Genomic DNA, 14,298 nt, shown 5'->3' with positions numbered 1-14,298 from the left:
CTGCGCAGGTTTTTAAATAAAGACGTGAAAATATGAGTTATGGATTTCATTATGGAATGGAGAAAGTTGCAAGCTGAGAACTTGACCTCTAGCTCCCAGAGATCCCTGCATACCTCATTTCTACCCAAAATGCATTGCAAAAATCCCCCAAAAGGCATGGCATCTGACGGCAGCACCTGGCACGTTATGATACCTAACTGTGGTGCACTGTAATCTGCATCAACACAAACACTCCTGGTGGGTATGTGCACCACCGGCACAAGCAGCCAAGTATGCACATGCTTGAGCAATGTACAAATTTCAGGAGCTATATGCCGACATAACTTGCATGGACCAAAATCTGTTACAGACATGGCTTAAGTCTCAACAGGTAAAGGCAAAGCTACAAAGCTTTCTGCTGAATTAGGAGTTCTCCCATTATGTGCTTCATTAACTTAAGTATGACAACATTTTAAGGAGGGGCAACAGAAGCAATAATACCTAGCACTTATACATGCTTTTCATCTTCCAAGTACTTTCAAACATTTATGCTAATTAAGCTTCCCAACACCCTTTTGAGATAAATATGTTTTAGCCCTGTTTTACTGATGAGGAAATTGATACAGAGAGGTTAAAGTGATTTGCCCAAGTCAACAAAGAAATCAAAGTCAGAACTAGGACTGAGTTCTGTCCCCAGTCCACTACTCAGAGCATACCTCTTTCTCAACGTCTAAACACTAATTACCACCCAGATTAGCATTCTATCTGTTATCTTAATGAGCTAATGCACTATGCATTAGCAGTAATTCAGGAACTTCTGAAACCCCTATAGCTCATTAAGTACAGAAACAATACTAGGGCCTCTCCACTTTTAGACATTTATCAACAGTTACAGTAACTTTTACTAACTAAAAGATCTGAAATTATATGCACATAATGAAAAAGGGTATTAGTGAACTATCTAGGTTTGTTCTCTATACAGGATGAACAAAGAAGAAAAAGAAGCTGAGCAGTTGCATCTTTTTAGTTCAAATGTAGAAACAATCATCTAAGGAGATATAAGTTTTAGTCTCACCTTCCACTTCTCCATTGAAAAACACTGTTTTAGTTTCCTTAGCACGTATGTCCATTACTTGAATAATGAAGGGTTTGCAGAACTATCCGTGGGACCACAACTCTTTATATTTCTCTCGCTTCAAAAGTTAGAAAGCTCCTAACATCCAGTTCAACATTTCAAACCACGTAACACGCAATAAACCAAATGGAATCTCTGCTCTATTTATCCCTATGGAAATTTTTTGTCACAATTTTTTCAAAAATTAGCTACTGGCAATGTTAAGTAGATACATTTTCCATGGGATGTTGTCATCTTACAAATCATATTCAAAACAACAAATGTCCTTATTTATTATAACAACACTTTCAGTTACTAACAGTTTTAGAAATCCAGTTTACTTTTCACTCATTTTTTAGACTTTGAATTTCTCTCTGTCTGAACATAAAAAATCTACGAAGTGAGTTTTGTTATTTATGATCACTTTCACTGCTACAGTCTGGGTCGCTGCAGATTGACAAGAGTTTAAATTTGAAATTTTTAAAAAACAAGACATGCTTTTTATCAGCCTTTGGCTTTGTGAAGCTTGTGGATGAGCTCTAAAAGTATTGACACTCTATAAGGGACTTAATAACCTTCTCAAAGTTATCGTGTCTGCCATGAGCAAAGGATTTGAGGGCCCAAAGGTCACTTATCTAGAGGCTAAAACTGCAATAACAGAAAACACAGTTTACAAACAGTGGATGGGGAGCTGATTGGCAACTTTAGGACATATGAATGAAAGGGCTGAAAAATGACCTAAAGATCTGTTATTTAAGAATTATCAGTCTGAAAAAAACATTTCATATGAAAATCCAAAGGCAGTAAATCTACTGAGAGTGAAAATTCTTTGAAACTATGTGGATTTTTGACTTCCCCAAACTGTTAAAGTGGTTGGTTTTATCAATGGAAAGCAGAGAGGCCAATCAAGTTACAGGAACTCTGATTATGACATCCTCCAAGCTCATGAAGCACAATAAAAATGTAGATGTTGAACCAATTCGTTAAAAAGTATAATAGCTTTTGAGGGTGCCAAGGAAATGGCCAACAACCTGGGAATATGTCTTAATGTACATGGTTTTGAGTGTGCTTGGGGAAACCAGGATAGGTTTTCAATGTGCCTGAGGAGCTAGGGACCTTTGTAAGCCTCAAGAAATTGCAAGTAATATCGGAGAAGAGTGAAATGGAACTAAGATGACTTTTCAAAGAAATAAGGCAAGTCAGCCTACCATGTGCTATTCTAAGGTATGTGTTTATCCTAGCAGATGGCATCACAAATATGGTGTGGTGGGAAAACAATTGTTTGGGCCCATTCTCCCCACCCATGCTACATCAATGTGCATCCCATAGCAAAGTTTAGCAAGACTTTGGGTACAAGCTACTTTTGGAAGAGAGAGAGAGAGTCTGTGTGTGTGTGTGTCTGTGTGTGTGTATTGAGCTATTAGGTTTCTTAAGTTGTTGAGAGTCCTATATGCAAGAACTCATCCCCAAAATGCTAATTAACTCATTTTATTCATTGAACGTATTAAGGCAAAAAAGACTCTCCCTTCACCTCCCACATGGATCGGTTGTGACATTTCCCTCCACCCTTAATACCACCCCCACATTATCTCTTAAGCTAATGTAAACGAGTGAGAGCAGAAGAATTCTTTCAAAAATTTGGGACTACTATTTATGTGTAATTTTACTTTTAAAGTTGTTCTGCATAGATGAAGTTTAAATCCTCAGGTACTTGGTGCATTGGTGACCTTGTGCTACCTAAAATATTGTTAATAAAAAGAAAATTAAAAATGGAATTGCCATAGAAAGCCCATTTCACCATTTACCCTAGGTAGGTGACAAATTGCTGAGTTTCATTTTAATCAAAGTACGGTAAAGACAGGGAAAATTAATGTCTGAAACATAATTTACAAAAATAACTCCCCAATTTGTTGTTCACAAATATTTTTTGAACGTTCATCCTTTTTGCCAGCATATTGGCTCTATGTATTTTAATTCTGTGTCATTAATACTCTATGCCATAAGCGCAAGCCATATAGCAAGGGATTCCGACTTGCAATGAAGCTAAGTTAAGATTCCAGATCTCAGTTGTGCTGGCATGAAGACTGGTCTCTCAGTAATACAGAAGACAATATCCTAGGGAGACTGGAATTAGTCCTATTCTACACCAATCAAGCCAAAACACAAGGCATATCAAAAAGCAAGTAATTGCTAGCTAACGGCTATGGGAGGAACTATTCCATGGTTCAATCTAAGCAGTTTCTGGCAAATAACAATAAGGCCTGAGAAAACGGCAGTGTAAAATGGGGAAGTTTTATCAAAAAGGTGAAAAGCAGCAACAGCAAAAGAAAAAATTTTACCTCATCAGATTGAGAAGGGCTGATTCTGGGCATTGGAGATACTTGTGGTGTTTTCAGCTGTGTACTGTTGCTGTCTGGAACAAGCTCTCTGTGGATTGACTGGATATGATTCTGTAGTTCACTTTCTGATTCAAATTTAACATTGCAACTAGAACAGCGAGTCTTCAGTCCCCCTGCCTTGCTTTTGTTCTCAATGGAACTCAAGTTCTCATTTTGACCCAAGCCTTGTCTGTTACTGCTTGAAGGGATGTTGACACTTGGACTACCACTTTTACTGAGATTAACACAAACAGCGCACAGACCATATGGCAGACCATTGATGTCAAGTTTCACTAAATCCTGTTTTGAGCGGAATTCCTTCAGGCAAGAAGCACATTTGTACAGTTTCTGAAGGTGCTGTGCACGCCCTGTGGACTGCACTGCAGAGCCATTTCCTGTTTTTTGCATGTGAAATGTCCCATGGATTTTCAGTTCCAAGGTAGAAGTCACTGTTTGCATGCATACCACACAGCGGAATCCTGTTAAGGAATTTCTCAAATCAGGGTGCATTTGGCAATGCTCTAAAAAATCCTCCTCACTCTGTAGAGGCATTTTGCAAATTCTGCAGTTTCCAGTGTCCAGGCTCTTACTATGTGTGACTTTATGTTCAGTAAGAGTCAGAAGAGATGGAAACCGCTCACCACATATTGGGCACATATAATGTTTCACTGGTCCCAAGTGTGTCTGCATATGTTCACGGAGCCCATTTTCAGAGAAGAATGTTCGAGAACACACATTACACTTGTAATTCCCTTTAATCAGCTCTGCCTTCTTCTTAACTATAGCACTTTCTCCAGGTCGGATGTTGTGGTCTCGAAGCTGATGATTCTGCAGGAGAGTTTCCATTGTGTATGCTGCTCCACAAATGTCACAACCGTACATGGGCTCTGATGTATCAACGTCTTCTTCACTGCCATCATGGCTATTATGTGACTCCTGGCTATTTGTCAACAAGGTCTGGAGCTCCACTTCTTCTTTCTGAACTTGCTCCGATGCTCCATTTGTTCCACAGTTTGGAGTTTTAGTTTCAAAAACACAGTGTTTTTCCCTCAAGTGTTTCTCTAGCAATATAATAGCATGAAAAGCTTTGCTGCAGAATTTGCAGTTGTATTTTTTGCTATGTGTAGTAATGTGGCACTGAAGCTCCACCTCTGTACCGAACGACTCGCCACAGAAAATGCACTTGTGCACTTTCCCTTGATTCTCCAGGTGATTGTGTTTAACATGAAGCTGTAGGTCAGTTTCATTACGGAAGTCCCAGTTACAAGATGTGCACCTGTATACCTTCTTTTCATTGCTGTGCTTCACAGCCAGGTGTAGTTGAATGGAGACTTTGGAGTCAAAAACCTCTTGACACAAGGTGCAGCGGAAGAATACAAACGTATGCATGTCAAGCAGGTGTTTTTGCAAGTCATCCACTGAAGTAAACTGCTTGTCACAGCTTTCACAGATATAGTATGTAGAAGTTATCATGAAATGAATTGTAACATGCTTCAGCAGCGACTCTTGGTTTGGAAACTCCTTGTTGCACTGAGGGCAGGTCAGTTTTGGCAGGACAGTGTCAAGGTGGGTTTTTAAATGAGTCTGAAAACCATCCAGAGACGTATACTTAGCACCACATTGATTACAGACATATTCACCTGCAGGACGTGGAGGAGCACCACCTACAGCTTGCATCATCTTTAAGGAAGTTTGCTCAATAGTTACAGGAGATAAGGGGCTCAAGGCTCTAGATTTCTTTCCATTGTGGATGTAATTCAATGCCAAAGGAATGTTCTTATGGTTCTCCTTGATATGCTTGTTCAATTTAAGGACACTGTTAAATATTGGAGAATTAGTACAGTAGGAACAGGAATATACTTCTACTACTGGATCTTTTGGGGTTCCAAGTACAGGGGAACCAAAACGGGAACTGCTAAGATCACAATGGACTTGTCTAATATGCTCTTCCAAAGAAGAATCAGTAAGAAATCCCATGTAGCAATGGGGACAAAAGAATGCATTACTGTCTTTAGCAGCAGGGTTTGCAAACCCATGAGAACATCGGATATGTTCCTGAAGAGTGTTGAGGTCATTAAATACTTCAGAGCAGAAGTTGCACTGGTAGACCATGGCAGGCATGGTAGAAACAATCAGTGCTGGGTCTGGAGCTTCATGAACTTGCTTAAGATGTTCATTCAGATTATAAAGTGAAGGTAACACCTCCAAACAATACTGACAGATATGCGCTTGTTCAGGTTTATCTAAATGCATAGTTTTCAGGTGTATCTGCAGAACTGCAAGGCTTGAAAATAACTGTTTGTTGCAATAAATGCAGCTATAGGTAACTTTTGCTTGCTTATTCGAAGGACCAGTGATATCTGGTACTTGTTGGGCTGCCCGCTTTCTTCCACGACCCTTTGTTATTGGGGGAGCCGTTTCTACCATTGTTGAACTATCCACCGAGAGGTTTGAATCTGGAGTGGTGCTAGATACTGAGGTGTAGCCAACAGTTACCAAAGAAGGGCTGTTGCTATGATTGCATGATTCGGGCTGCTGGTGACTATCCATGTGGCTGTACAGTTCTTCCACAGTATGGAAGTTCTCTGAGCAAATGCTGCATGAATTCTTCTTTTCACCATTATGAGCTTGCTCCATGTGATTTACAAGAGAACTTTCCTCTACAAAGAGTTCATGGCAATAAACACATTGAAGAGCAGCCCTGTCTTCATTAGGGGAACACTCGGGGTGGCATTCTGCTATGTGTTTCTGAAGATCTTCAGGGAAATCAAAGCCTTCTTCACACTGACTGCATTTCTGAGTGTCTTTCATTTTCCACTCCTCCATCCTGGAGGCAGACTGAGAACCATCCTTGTTTCTTTCATGAACCTGCATGTGACCATGCAGTGAACTAGACGAAAGGAATCCACGTCTACAAATGGCACATTTATATGGCTTGTTGGATGTATGAGTCTTTAAGTGAATTTTAAGGTGATCACTCCTTGAAAATGCCGCATCACATTCACTGCAGTGATACTTCTTGTCTCCCGTGTGAAGCTTTATATGGCGATCTCTGCTCCGCTTGTGTTTGAAGAGGCGACTGCAATATGTGCATTTGAAAGGGAGCTTGTCGCTGTGACTCTGCTCATGATGTTTTAAGTAGCTGAGCCGACTGAATGACTTGTCACAGAACTGGCACGGATAAGGCAATCCTGGGCCACCCTCTTCCTCACCAAAATCACAACCTTCTCCATGGCTTGGTGAAGTCTGGTCTTTGCTGGAAGGTGATGAAGCTGGCCATGAGCAAGTGGGGTCATCCTCAATATCCACTCCATCTGGAATGAGGAAAAAAAGTGCACATACGCTTATTCCCCTGGAGTTCAAAGGATACACTAAATGTGTATAAACATGCAAATAGCTGGAACAAATACGCAATGTACTAAACTTGAAATGGGATACTTTTCACCCCCAACAGCTTTTTTTTATCCCACATTTATTTTTATCAAACTGTAAAATATGAAAAGTTATTAAATAGTTCTGTGCCTATATTATCCTTTTATTGCTTTTTTATCATCCTCTCTCAGTTGCAGGATATATATTATACATTGACAACTTTATTAAAATGCAGATTTTAATATATTTAATGTTTCTTTTGTATCCATTGTAAAATGATTTGCATATTATGTGATCATCTGAAGAGTCCGTGAAAGAAGGAAATATTACAGAAATGATTTACAATTAATGCAGTCAACCCACCTGCCTAGTATTTAATAAAAATTCCCTGTTCTTTTCCTCTATTTTTTCCCCCTTAAAGTTGGTTCTGAAAACAGAAATCTTTTCGGGGTTATTATTGATATAGACTTTGGTGCCCTCAACAAAATAATATTAAAAAATTACAAGGAAGGAAATGGACAAAAACCATAATAAAAGTGATGTCTTCTCTAAAAATAATGCTGCCAGAATCTCTTCAATAACTACCATTTGGTAACCTCAAGCCAGAAAATGGATTATTAAATGTTCAAAACAAACTAACAAATATTATTGTACTAAGTCAGCTGGGATCAAGGAAAATGAGAAAGTTTCACAAGAGCCAGTTCCCAACAGCGTATTTTGTTTCTAAAGTTCAAGAGGTTGCCCACCATTTCTTCCTTTTTGCAAAAGTCTCAGCCAGCTGAACTTCCTTAGTTAAATAGAACCTGTACTTTTAGGTGATCATAGACAAAGCAACTTGTGAAAAACTGGAAACAGGAAAAAATGATACATGATTATAGTAAAAACTGAAAGATTTATGAATAACAAAGAAACGACAAACAAAACACAAGCCAGCTATTAAACTAAACTAGTTATCCATGATATTACTTCACTTCTGGACCAGGTGAGTTTTAACTAAGTGCTTAACAGGTACCATCTGGGATTTTTGCAGCCTTCCTTTTAAACAAACAAATACACCGGACCCTCACTAGAACGTGCACCACCTATATAGCACGAATTCGCATATAACGCGGTCGCAGCCATGGATCCCAAATTTAATTACTTTAATTGCAATTCATTTTAATGTGGTCCCCGCTATAACGCGGTCCCCGCAGTACCACACATGGATCCCAAATCCTGCGTTCTAGCGAGGGTCCGGTGTACTGTGGTTTAATGACTACATTTCTCTTAGTATAAAAACTTTAAAAAAAAATACAAAAAATGCCCAACAGCTCCATCTAAAGCAAATTATTCTTTATTCCCTTCCAGGGGCAACATCGTTGTCTTATTTCCTTTTAAAAACAAAGTTGATTAAGATAATACTATAGAAAATGACTGAATAAACCCATGGGGAAGGTATTTTTCTTAAGATATTTTTCAACAAATGCTAAGTTTCTTAACATCTACAACCCTCTCACAAAGAAACTTATCATATTAACATGAAAAGTTAGAGTTGGCTTTTATCATGTAAACAAATTCCAAGCCTGCTTTCTTTAAGGTAACAAGATTTTACTAGATTATCAGCCTCCTGCTTATCCACAGGAAACAGATGAGGATTCATTCCTTTCCTGCCTCTAGAAACTGATGACAACGCCATCTCACTATCAATGCCAGATGGCAACCATCTAACTCTGAGAAAACAACCAAACACCAATCCTGGAACCCTGCCCATTGCAACAATGCTTTTCAATATAAGTTGAAAACTGCATTTTGTATCCTCTTGTTTGACTCTGAAAGAGAGGTTTTTACAAATTATCTACACATGACACATACACACACACACAGACACATGCATACGCACACACACACACTATCCAATTGGCCTACAGAAAAGACATTTAAACAAATTGACTCAAAAAAATTAATCGTGATTAAAAAACTAATTGTGATTAATCACAGTTTTAATCGCACTATTAAATAATAGAATACCCATTGAAATTTATTAAAAATGAAATTTTTTGATGTTTTTCTACATTTTCAACCATATTGATTTCAATTACAATACAGAATACAAAATGTATGGTGCTCACTTTATATAATTATTTTTATTACAAATATTTGCACTATAAATATGATAAAAGAAATTGTATTTTGCAACTCACCTCAGACAAGTACTGTAGTGCAATCTTTATTATGAAAGTGCAACTTATAAATATAGATTTTGTTGGTTACATAACTGCACTCAAAAACAAAACAATGTAAAACTTTAGACCCTACAAGTCCACTCAGTCTTCCTTCTTGTTCAGCCAGTCGCTCAGACAAACAAGTTTGTTTACATTTGCAGAAGATAATGCTGCCCACTTCTTGTTTACAATGTCACCTGAAAGTGAGAACAGGCATCCACATAGCATTGTTGTAGCCAGCATCATGATATATTTACATGTAGGGTTGCCAACTCTGATTGAAGCTATTCTGGGAAACTTTTTTCCAACATAACAATGTCATTTTCTTAAATATCCTATTAAAATCTCCTGGATTGCTTTCAATAGTCACCAAGAGTTCAATAGTTCAGACTGTGTGCTGAGTCATCATACAAGATTACTATAATATGAAATATATGGCAGAATGCAGGTAATGCTGGGGACTGGTCCTGCTTTGAGCTGGGGGTTGGACTAGATGATCTCCTGAGGTCCCTTCCAACCCTGACATTCTATGATTCTAAGACAGAGCAGAAGATATACAATTCTCCCCCAAGGAGTTCAGTCACAAGTTTAATTAACACATTATTTTTTAACGAGTGTCATCAGCATGGAAGCACGTCCTCTGGATTGGCGGCCGAAGCATGAAGGGGCATACAAATGTTTAGCATATCTGGCACATCAATACCTTGCAATGCCAGCTACAAAAGTGCCATGCAAATACCAGTTCTCACTTTCAGGTGACATTTTAAACAAGAAGCGGGCAGCATTATCTCCTGCAAATGTAAACAAATTTGTTCATCTGAGTGATTGGCTGAACAAGAAGTAGGTCTAAGTGGACTGGTAGGCTCTAAAGTTTTACATTGTTTTATTTTTGAATGCAGGTTTTTTTGTACATAATTCTACATTTGTAAGTTCAACTTTCATGACAAAGAGATTGCACTATAGTATTTGTATTAGGTGAATTGAAAAATACTATTTCTTTTCTGTTTTTTTACAGGGCAAATATTTGTAATAAAAATAAATATAAAGTGAGCACTGTATAATTTGTGTTCTGTGTTGAAACTGAAATCAATACATTTGAAACTGTAGAAAACATCCAAAAATATTTAAATAAATGGTATCCTATTATTGTTTAACAGCGTGATTAATTGCTTGACAGCCCTACAAACAAACAATCCTACCATCTTGTTGAACAGATGACAAAGGTGTTTATTTTCTTTCAAAATATCACTCCTTCCAGGTACTAACAACCTATCATCTACTAAAATACTTAACAAAGCTTTTCATTGTTCAAGATGGATACTAAATAATTACTGGACAGTTGGGTTTTTTTAATTGTTATACTAACGGCTGCTTCATTCACACAAGCCGCCTGATGAAAATCTACATTCTTCACTTGCAAATGGCTGGTTTTGGCTTAAAAACTAGAGCAGGTAGCAAAACAGGACAAAAAATTCAATTTTTAATCTCCCCCCGACCACCTTTACACATTTTTGTCACCATTTTATGTTGAGTGAAATTTTCCAGCAAGCTTTGTTAAAACGAACAAACACACACACACACCCTTTGTCCTTTAAAAATCAAATACATGCCTGACAGATGAACCAGTACACTGCTGGCAGGTAAACAGGAATTTGTGTCATGCAACTGAGCAAAGAAAAGTAGTCTGCAACTGCCTAGGCTACCATATTTTGGAACCAAATTTAGTATTAAATTGTATTACCCTATCCAGGCATGACATATTTTTGTATAAATGTTTGGAGAAATATACAAGAAGTGTTATAAATAGTGCACAGTCACTGGCACTGTACTAAATCACTTCCTTCTTGTGGCCACTGTCTGCCTGGTTTTACCTATTACATAACCGTTCCCTTTAGCTTGTAAATCTCGAATGGATGGCAAGCAAGCTGCAGGGCCAGGTTCAGGTTTCAGGTGTGACCAAGATATAAGAAAATGGTGGCCCCCTTCCTTCTCCCCCATCCAAGTCCCTTTGTTTGTTTGGAGAATGCTCCTTTAGCTTTTATACAAGGTTAAAAAAAAAAGTAGAAGGGGAACAGAGTTAATAGAGTACAAAAGCCTTTCCTTTGCAGCATTTTTATGAATCAAGTCCAAAATGATTCAGTGCAATAACCCTCAGCATAAAAAAAGAAATCTCATTTAAAAAAAATTAAGACTTGCAAAGACTAACTTCTGCAATTATATTTTAAAATGGGAAATTTACTTCTTCAGTGTGATAAAAGGAGCTATTTGCCTACTAAAACATGGGGAATCCCCCCAGATAACATCAGTGTAAGGCAATAGCAGGCTCCTTATTAAAAATTCTACACACACTCCTCTCTACACCACTTTAATGCTGCAGTGTGGCTTCATGAAAAGGGCCACAAGGAGACCAACCACGAAGGGATGAGGTAAAGGCTTCTGCATGTACTTTTCGCCATAAGGGGAGACTCTGTGCCAGCCTTTAACAGGTCAACATACTTGAATTACATCTACACTGCATGCCTTTTGATGGCATGGACTGTACACACATGCGTAGCCCCCCAACAGGGGCATAAATGGCAGGGTAGCCAGTGAGGCACGCTCAGGCAATATGATATGCCTGATATGCCTGAAGGGTGTAGGTATGTATGTGAATACATACACTTCATCGCTCTGCTTGCCCAAGCAGGGCCGCCGCGTCAACACTGCCAGAAATGACTCCGGCAGCAAGGAAAGACTCAGGCAGCTTTCCCCGCTGCAACGAAAGCTTTCCCTGCTGCCAGTGTCTTTCATTGACACATGTAGCTCCACAACTCAATGTGGACGCATCCTTTTCACTGCAGCGAGTAGCTCCACGTATGCTACACACCACCATCAGCGATGTGCAGTGTAGACGTAACCTTGGTGAGGTTTAGGGCCGATTAAGAAAGAGTCACAGGATCCATAACTCCACGGCCATAACATACATAGGAAGTAAGGAAGAGCAGTAGCTCAGTGGTGTAGTGGTAAAAAAAGAAGTGGCTAAACCTAAAGTAAAGCTCATATTTCCCAAATGAGAAGTGGGTGAACTCAGTTTACCCCAGTTTACCTTCGACAACACTACTGCAGCAGCTGCTATTCTAACCTATGGGCTGCTACAGAAGTCTCAGAAGAGCTACTCTGAACAGACCTGCAGCCAGGGTAACGAATTTTACCCTCTCCAATCCCCACAGAATTCCCTACTCAAATCTGGCTGTGTGCGGAGAGGGTAAATTTCACCTACTGTTAGGAGAATAGACCCCAAATCCCTTTTCGACAATCACTCTCATAGAAAATATAAGTAGTTTGTTGCTACTCTGCATATAACTGTGCATAAATTTAGAGACATCTACACATTCAACTACATCAATATTACTACATTAATTTTAAATGTTTAACAAGCTTTTTATAAAACACTTTGGACAAAACTGTACCTTCAGATGCATGTGTACAACTGCCACTGAAATCCATGGGAGATGTGCAAATCTAGGAGGGCGAAATACGACCCTAAGTATTTTATAGAGTATTTCTTGGGGTTTTAAACTATATTTTCTGTATTGACTTGTATTTTTTTTTCCTTCAGTGCTCACTAAGTGCTACCTACTGTAAATGCCTTTTTTGTGTTATGGCAAGTATTCTGCATTTCAATGTGATGCACTTAACATGTCCATGTAAATTTTTAATTTTTGGAACCAGTCACTTCACACTAGCTGGCTCTAAGAGAGCTCTAGCTCTCAGAACTGAAAAACTTTTCTGGAAATCAGCTCCAAGGCCTAAAAAGTCTATTTAAAGATGCAAGTGTGTGTGAATAGTTAGTGCAGATGTTTTTCTACAGCAACCGTACTCGCTGAGTTTCACCATTTCCATAAAGCACATTAAAACAAGTGTGTGAACACTCTGAGATGAAAGTACCAAACACTCCTGAGACTTCCAGTGGAAAGTAGAGCTGCCTGACTTTGCTCCAAGCAGACAGAAATGCCCATGATTCAGCAGCCTGAGTAAATAAAAGAGGTCCTTATTTCCTAGTTTTGCTGGCTGGCCACACTGCAGCAGTCTCTGTGCTGCTGCCAAAGGGGATGCAAAACTGGAACTACACCCAGCAGCTGAAGGACTGTCTTTGTTAGCCAGCCAGGCCTTCCTGACCATCCTCTGGCAACAAAACTGCCATATCCTGCAAGGAAGACCTCCATCTCGGGCTTGATAGTTCTCTAGTCTGCCTAATAGCGCTAAACAACAGATTTTGCCTGGTCTGTGTTGGAGGAGGACAGCTGGAAACTCAGTTAGTAGCAGAGTAACACCTGTTCAGTCATATTTCTGGGGGAAAGTGCTCACTAACAGAAAAGCGAAGTAATTCCAGAAGGAGTTATTCCATGGGGGCAGGGAAGCATCAGAGTACAAAGCACCTCTGTGGTGTGAGCAGCCAGCCACTCATGTGCCAACCTCAGTAGTTGTGAAGTCTTGAAAGTGATCTGATCCCTGGTGCTGCTGACTGAACAGTGCTGCTTCAGAAAAGAGCAGTTAGACTCTGGGCAAGTGCATGACATACACACATTTTCACTGGAATATTCTGCAGTGCAGAAGGAGTTGCTCTGTTGTGCCTTATTTTTCTATATAATTTAAACAACGCAAGCTTTGTTTCTAGAAAAAATGGCAGCAAACCTTTTAATAGCATAAAAAAAATAACAAAATGTCCGTTTTGCCTCTGATCCACAACTGTCAGGTGTTTACAAAGATTAATAAATTAAGTTTCACAATACCCATATAAAGCATTACTGGATTCTCCCCATTTTTACTGGTGGGATTACGGAAGCACAGAGAAGCTACATGATTGTCCTCAGGTCACAAATGGAATCTGTGATCGAGATGAAATAGAACCCAGATCTTCTGATTCCCAATTCTAGGCCATAACTGTAAGAAAAATCCTTTCCTTCACCTGCAGTGAGGAGTCACCGAAAAGAACTAATACTGCAGGATTATCGCATAACCAACAAGAAAGATACAATACTTCAGATGCTCAGACATTTCCCAAGCGCTGGTCTTGCTGATATATTTTTGCTACCTGGGCTAGTTAACTGTAACAGCACACTGGTCACATAACTGTCCTTATGGGACTCAGCACGATGTATGGGCAAGTACTACATAGCAAGGTTTCCTAAACAGGACCAAGATTTACAACAATGGTTACTTTTGAAGGGAATATTAAAAAATACTGACAAATCAAGTATATCTAGCACAGGAC

General features: G+C 39.1%; 1 protein-coding gene across 5 annotated transcripts in view; it reads right to left on the bottom strand.

The window, feature by feature from the left end:
* ZNF521 (zinc finger protein 521) overlaps positions 1 to 14,298 on the bottom strand; it is a 268,204-nt gene that overhangs the window by 146,128 nt on the left and 107,778 nt on the right. For all 5 annotated transcript variants that reach the window (XM_084619958.1, XM_084619956.1, XM_084619957.1 and 2 more), the window contains one exon: positions 3,433 to 6,785. In XM_084619958.1, coding sequence (XP_084476084.1) covers positions 3,433 to 6,785 — 3,353 coding nt within the window. The remainder of the gene's footprint in view (positions 1 to 3,432; positions 6,786 to 14,298) is intronic.

This window comes from Lepidochelys olivacea (assembly GCF_965140295.1).
Source record: "Lepidochelys olivacea isolate rLepOli2 genome assembly, chromosome: 2".
In the NCBI taxonomy this organism is placed as follows: Eukaryota; Metazoa; Chordata; order Testudines; family Cheloniidae; genus Lepidochelys; species Lepidochelys olivacea.
This window is presented reverse-complemented; position numbering and strand designations above follow the sequence as displayed.